A 7,500-nucleotide genomic window follows, 5' to 3' on the forward strand; every position below is an offset into this window, starting at 1 on the left:
TGCCTTAGTATGATTGCACAGCCAGGATAAGTGGCCCAAACACATTTACCTTGTGTGCTTAGAGAGCCAGGTGAGGTTTGATCACAACGTACTGTATTCAAGTGGATCAAGGGTTTTAACAAGGTTGAAGACAAGGTCATGATATTAAGACAGAAGGGCAGGACTCGTAGTAATGGATTTGAAATTGACATATTTCGATTTGAGAGGGAAATAGGCAAGTACTAGTTTACCAATAGAGTGGTTAATGAATGGAATAAATTTTGTAACCACGTAGTGAGCGTTGAAAATATTATTTATTTCAAAATAAGGTTAGACAACTTTATGGATGGAAATGATGGGTGGTAATGAACATGGGACTGCCTAGTGTAAGCTTTATGGTCTCTTGCAGTCTCTTCCAATCTTATGTTGTTATGTACGTGTATCCATCTAACAGCTGCAGGGGACATCAAATCGCCCCTCCTCCACAAAATCGGGGCAAAAGAAGACAAAGTTATTGATCTCGGCGTTGCCTGATGTAACCACCTTATCCTTCTTTTCTTTCGTGACATGGTCTCAGGAGCCCCCAAGGAGAAGAGTGACCACCTACCCGCTGAAGAGGTCCACGTTCAGGAAGGCAAACTCGTTGCTGGTGACCATGCCTAGGTCGTGAGCCGTCAGTAAAATCTCTCGGACACTCACTTTATTGGCGCAGACCACAATAACTGGAAATAAAAACAAACACACATATCTGAGTAGTTGTTTAATCTATAATGTAATCAACTAACTAATTTATCAATTGATTCATTAATTGAGTATCTATATGGGCAGGTAGTGGACTCCGACGGCAACGCAACTGATTTTGAGACTGAAAGCAATGTGCCACTCGACACACAGAGGGGATCATCAAATAAAACTCAGTTCGGCAGATGAGGGGACCCTTCTAATCTGAATAGGGTGTGGCATGACATTGAACGAAATCCGCAAAACGGATCAATGAATTACAGGACGGAGTGAGTTGAAAAAAGAGAGTAGTCAAAGTTAAAATTGGAAAAAACTTGGCTGTGGGCTGTCCAGTTATTGAAAACTGCTCGCATCTCCCCACCTCCTCCCAAGCTAAAGTTTTGAATTTCCCAATAGCAGCAGCAGGGAAGTAATGGAGTTTTGCGCATTAGCACACGTCTAAGACGTATACCGGCTGCCCCAGCCAGCTGCAGCTGTTGCGCTGACAGTTGCAGCTTCGGGGATACTGACAGGTGCTCGGGAGGAGCGTTTTGGAGGCTCAGGGGGAGACTGATGAATCACTGAGTCGAGGTCGAGGTCGAGGTCGAGGTCGAGGTCGAGGTCGAGGTCGGGCTGAGTCGGCTCGGGTCACATATCTATCTATTCGTTTGTTTGTCTGTTTGTCGTTTTTTTTTCTTTCTTGGAGTGTTTGTTTATTTTCTTATTTATCTATTCATTTATCAATTTGTTTGGTTATCTATTTGTTTCTATGTTTACCTATACAAAAGAAGGTGAGGATTGATAAAAATAGAATGACGAGGACGAGGAAAATTAGTTGAAAGGCGAGGCTAAAGAAGAAGAGGAGAAGAGAGGGAGAAGCACAATGAAGAAGGAGACGGGGATCAAAAGTAGAGAGAGAATATAAAAAACAAACAAGGAAAGCAGGAGTAGGAAGAGGAGAAGAAGAAGGAGGAGGAGGAGGAGGAGGAGGAGGAGGAGGAGGAGGAGGAGGAGGAGGAGGAGGAGGAGAAATAGGAGAATAGATAAATATAAGAATGACAGGAGAAAGAGGAAAAGTAAGAGGAGTAGAAGATATAAAAGGAAAATCAAAGGTATGGAGAAAAGGTAGAGGGGGAAAAGGGAACGAGGAGAAATGGAGTTGTAAGAGGAGGAAGGATGAGGAGGTGAATGACTAGAAGATGGTGTGTAAAGTACGTCAGGTAGGACACGTAAAGGAAAAAAACAAAAGTAAGGAAATGAGAAAAAAATGGAGGAGTAAGATAAGACGAGGGACGAAAAATAAAAGTAGAGAAGAAAGAATAAAAAAAAGAGGAGGAGGAGGAGGAGTATCAGTAGAGAGATGAAAAATAGAAATAGAGAAGAAAAGTAAAAAAAGTGGAGAAGGAGGAGGAGGAGAAGGAGAATAAATAGAGTGATGAAAAATAGAAGTTGAGAATAATCAAATAAAAGAGGAGGAGAAGGAAGCAAGGACAGTGATTGTTGAGAAGGTCCGCTTTAGTTGTTGACAGATCAGGAGGGAGGGGAAGGGAGGGGAGGGGGAGGGGGAAGGAGAGGAAAAGGGCGAGGCAGGTGTGACTTGTTGCTCCTGCGGAGGAAGGTGCGACAAGGATGACGATGTGGGAAAAAAAAAAAAAAAAAAATAGCAAGAGGTGGAGCTGGGAGAAGGAGGAGAATAGAAAGGGGAGGACGCGGGGGGGGGGAGTAGGAGGAGATGAGAGGAAGCCAAAGAGTGGAAAGAAGGCGGGAAGAAAGAAGAAGGGAAGGTTGAAAAGGAACATTCGTTTTTTTTTTCTTTTTGCTAATAACCAGCGCTTCTGTCCTTGGTGGTACAAAATCGTACCAAAGAGTTGGAGTTATGCAAGTTGCAAAGAAAATATGCGCAGTGCAGCAAATAGACGTGAGGGTAGAATTTTTACAAAGAATTACAAAGGCGGAGCATGCCGACAGGAGACCTTTTGGTCCATATCTAGGTCGGATGCGAAAAAAAATCATCATAATAATAAAATAATAAATAAAAACTATAATAATGTAAATAACAAATAAAATACATAAATAAATGCATAGGTATAGTTAAATAATAAACAAACAGGTAAATAGTAAATAATAATAAATTGACATATAACTAATATAACTTAAAACCATGTACTTTAATGCTCGTAGTATTAGAAACAAATTTCAAGAAATACAGGTGTATGTCAAATGCGAAAATCTCGATATGATAGGAATAACTGAGACATGGTTAAACGGTACAGAGTTCGAAGCTGAATTTAATATTGCGGGATTTAAACACTTTCATCAGGATAGAAACCACAAGAAAGGTGGGGGTGTTCTATTGTACGTTAAAAACAATGTTCATGCTTGTGTTTTAGAGAAAGTGAAACAGGATGCATATGATAGTTTGTGGGTTGAGTTAACCCAAACAAATGGACAAAAAATGAATATAGGTGTAATATATAGGCCAAAGACATTATCATTAGCAGACGACAAACTGTTATTTCAAGAACTATCTAGTTTCTGCAACCGGGATTTATTGATAATGGGTGATTTCAATTTTACTGACATTGATTGGATGACCCTTGAACATGGCCATATAGGTAGTCGCTTGTTTGATTTTCTTGGTGACAATTACTTAATTCAGCATGTAAAAGAGCCCACAAGATATGGAAACTTACTCGATCTTTTGATCACTAGCCGCGAAAGCATGGTAACTGATGTAGAAGTCGGTGAATCTGTTGCAAATAGCGATCACAACCTAGTTAGATTCAAACTCCTAAACAATTTTAGAATAGATACTTGTGTTTCTAAAATACCCGATTTCAGTAAAGCTCAGTTCATAGAACTACGTCAGGAGCTTCAGCTTACAGATTGGGAGGCAAAATTAAACGAAAGACCTGTAGATCAGATGTGGGAAATATTTCAAAATACGCTCACTAAGATGATTCAAACTTACATTCCTTTTAAGGAAAGACGTCCCCCAAATCAGGCTCGCCCAAAGTGGCTCGACAAAGAAACTGAAAAAAGTATTGCTAAAAAGAGACAGGCTTATAAGAAATATAAGTGCTCGGGTGCATCTAATGACTATGAAAGTTATGTATCAATACAGAGAGATTTAAAAAAGACAATAAGAAAAAGAAAACGACAATACGAAATGAACATCGCTGAGAAATCCAAAGAGAATCCAAAAGAATTCTATAGTTACATTAGAGATAAAAAGGTTGTTAGGAATCACATTGGTCCACTATTATCTGCTGACGGTCAACTTGAATATTTAAATGAAGGAATGTGTAATATATTAAACAATTACTTTAGCTCGGTATTCGTAAACGAAACACCTCAAGGTGAATTCCAAACTGAAACCCGTGAAAAGTCTAGGGTAAACTTACTCGGTACGGTAAACATAACAAAAGAAAAAATTAAAAGGTGTATAGACAAACTCAAAGTTAATAAAACACCAGGGCCTGACGGTTGGCATCCAAGAATCTTAAAGGAAATGAAAAATGAGATTGTTGTTCCATTAGAAATTATTTTCAAGAAATCCATCATATCCGGAGATGTCCCAAGAGAATGGAAGCTAGCTAACGTTACTCCCATATTAAAAAAAGGTGACAAAAAGAAACCAAATAACTATAGGCCTATAAGTTTGACTTCAATCGTAGGAAAAATAATGGAAACTATCATCAGAGATGCTATCGAACATCATTTAGAAAGTAACCGTTTGATAAATGATAGCCAGCATGGTTTCAGACGGAAACGTTCTTGCGTGACTAACTTACTCGAATTCTACAACACAGTTATCTCGAATTATGACAAAAGAAACAATATAGATTTAGTATATCTAGACTTTGCAAAAGCTTTTGATACCGTCCCACACGAAAGACTACTTACTAAATTAGCTTTGCATGGAATAAGTGGTAGCCTATTAGGTTGGACTAGTAATTGGTTGAATGGTCGAAAACAGAGAGTTGTTTTAAATGGAAAAACTTCTGGATGGAAAAGTGTTGCAAGTGGAGTTCCTCAGGGTTCCGTTCTTGGGCCACTTCTATTCATAGTATATATAAATGATATAGACCATGGACTAAAATCTACTGTTTCCAAATTTGCTGATGATACAAAACTGTGCGGAGTGGCAAATGATCACTCAAACCAATTAGATATTCAAGAAGATTTAGATAGATTACAGCAATGGTCTGAAAAGTGGCTAATGAAATTTAACACAAGTAAATGCAAGGTAATGCACATAGGTAAAAATAACAGTAAGTACGATTACAAGTTATTTGGAAATTCGTTAACAAAAGTGGATAGTGAAAAAGATCTCGGCGTAATTATCAGTAACGACCTCAAATCATCCAAGCAGTGTATTTCAGCCTCTGAGAAAGCAAATAAGATTCTAGGACTGATTGCGCGATCTTTTGATTTCAAAAGTCCATCACTCATTAACAAGCTATATAAATCGTTAGTTCGTCCACATTTGGAATATGCTGTTTCCGTATGGTCACCGAATCTCATTAAAGACATTGACAGATTGGAAAGAGTACAACGGCGAGCCACAAAACTGATTCCAAATATCAAAAATAAATCATACGAAAATCGACTAAAACATATGAATCTGTTTTCCCTAAAAAAGCGTAGACTCAGAGGTGACTTGATACAGGTCTTTAAAATTCTAAAGGGAATTGACAACATCAAAAGTGACCAAATTTTTACATTGAATGAGAATCAGACAAGAAACAATGGTCTTAAACTCTCCGGAAATAGATTCAATTTGGAAGTAGGTAGAAACAACTTTGCCAACCGTGTAGTTAATGAATGGAATAAACTTCCTGCACAGGTAGTGCAATGTAGTTCAGTTCAAAGCTTTAAGAATCGTTTAGATAAATACCTAAGTAAGATGCTGTAATGATTATAATTTAGCTTATATTATTTGTTTTTGTTTTGTTATCATTTGTCTGTCTGATTTTTATTTATTATTAGTTATATGTCAATTAATTATTATTTACTATTTACCTGTTTGTTTATTATTTAACTATACCTATGCATTTATTTGTTATTTACATTATCATAATTTTTATTTATTATTTTATTATTAATATGATTTTTTTTTTTCGCATCCGACCTAGATATGGATCAAAAGGTCTCCTGTCGGCATGCTCCGCCTTTGTAATCCTTTGTAATCAAAATCAGACAGACAAATGATAACAAAACAAAAACAAATAATATGAAATAAATTATAATCATTACAGCATCTTGCTTAGGTGTTTATCTAAATGATTCTTAAAGCTTCGAACTGAACTACATTGCACTACCTGTGCAGGAAGAATGTGATCAGAAGTCTCCTTTGAGTTCAGATGTCTTTCTACCATAAAGGAATGCTGCGTGACTCTGGTCCATAAGCGAGGCACTAAAGTCACTAAATTAAGGGCTGTATGGAAATCAATGCAGTCAGATACCCTATACGAGAGAAAGGACAGAGGAAGGAAGGAAAAGTACATGGGCGAAGTGGAAGACGAGTTACAAAGGAGAAAGAAAGATATATATATATATATATATATATATATATATATATATATATAGAGAGAGAGAGAGAGAGAGAGAGAGAGAGAGAGAGAGAGAGAGAGAGAGAGAGAGAGAGAGAGAGAGAGAGAGAGAGAGAAAGAGAGAGAGAGAGAGAGAGAGAGAGAGAGAGAGAGAGAGAGAGAGAGAGAGAGAGAGAGAGAGAGAGAGAGAGAGAGAGAGAGAGAGAGAGAGAGAGAGAGAGAGAGAGAGAGAATGTGCAAGGAAATGCCAAGGGAGTGCAGTCAAAATGTCCGGGCAGAGGCAACCTAGGTGAACGACGATTCCACTCGTGGACACGAGGCCCGAAATTTATTTGGGACAGCAGACTGACTGACTAACTGATTGACTGATAGTCCTGGTAACCTTTGCCCGATAAGTAAATGACCAGAGAACAAGAAGAATAGCCGTGCTGCCGGCACTGCCACTAGGATTCACTGGCCCCCGGGCAGGCCGAGGGTCAAGGAGATAGAGCGTGGGCTAATGATTGTCAAACATGCGTGAATTAAATGGAAAACACCTATGTTGCTCCTCTCTCTCTCTCTCTCTCTCTCTCTCTCTCTCTCTCTCTCTCTCTCTCTCTCTCTCTCTCTCTCTCTCTCTCTCTCTCTCTCTCTCTCTCTCTCTCTCTCTCTCTCTCTCTCTCTCTCTCTCTCTCTCTATCTCTCTCACTCTCTCTCTCTCTCTCTCTCTCTCTCTCTCTCTCTCTCTCTCTCTCTCTCTCTCTCTCTCTCTCTCTCTCTCTCTCTTGCTCTACTCTCTCTTGCTCTACTCTCTCTGAGGTCCGTCTTGCAGAGCATCGTTAGCAGGTACCCGTCACTTTCTGGTTTACTAGTAGAGTGGTTAACGAGTGGAGTATACTTAGTAACCGTGATGTAGTGGGCGCTGAATCACTGGGTTGTTTCAAGAGAAGGTTAGATGATTTTATGAATATGGATGATTGGTGGTCATGGATGTGTAACTGCCTACTGTAAGCCTTGCAGTCTCCTCCATTCTTGTGTTCTTATGTACTCGTCCTTGCTTGCCGCTTTCCTTATCTTCTTCTTCACTGTGCTGTGTGATTCCAACTTTATTCTCATCTGCATGTGCATCTTCTAGGACATATCTGCTTAACCTAAATATTTTTTTTTTTTTTTCCTTCTTGAATATCTTCCTTAGTGTCAACGATTTATTTTGCTTCCTGCTTTCCTTTGTCTCTCGTTCTGTTCTTGCTGCTAAGATTTCCTCTTT

General features: G+C 38.9%; 1 protein-coding gene across 1 annotated transcript in view; it reads right to left on the reverse strand.

The window, feature by feature from the left end:
- Positions 1-7,500, reverse strand: part of LOC143028755 (atrial natriuretic peptide receptor 1-like) — a 944,795-nt gene that overhangs the window by 592,887 nt on the left and 344,408 nt on the right. Inside the window, exon 5 of the mRNA XM_076191127.1 lies at positions 587-701. Coding sequence (XP_076047242.1) covers positions 587-701 — 115 coding nt within the window. The remainder of the gene's footprint in view (positions 1-586; positions 702-7,500) is intronic.

This window comes from Oratosquilla oratoria, chromosome 1 (genome assembly GCF_046742065.1).
Source record: "Oratosquilla oratoria isolate Oo_2021 chromosome 1, ASM4674206v1, whole genome shotgun sequence".
Lineage (NCBI taxonomy): Eukaryota > Metazoa > Arthropoda > Malacostraca > Stomatopoda > Squillidae > Oratosquilla > Oratosquilla oratoria.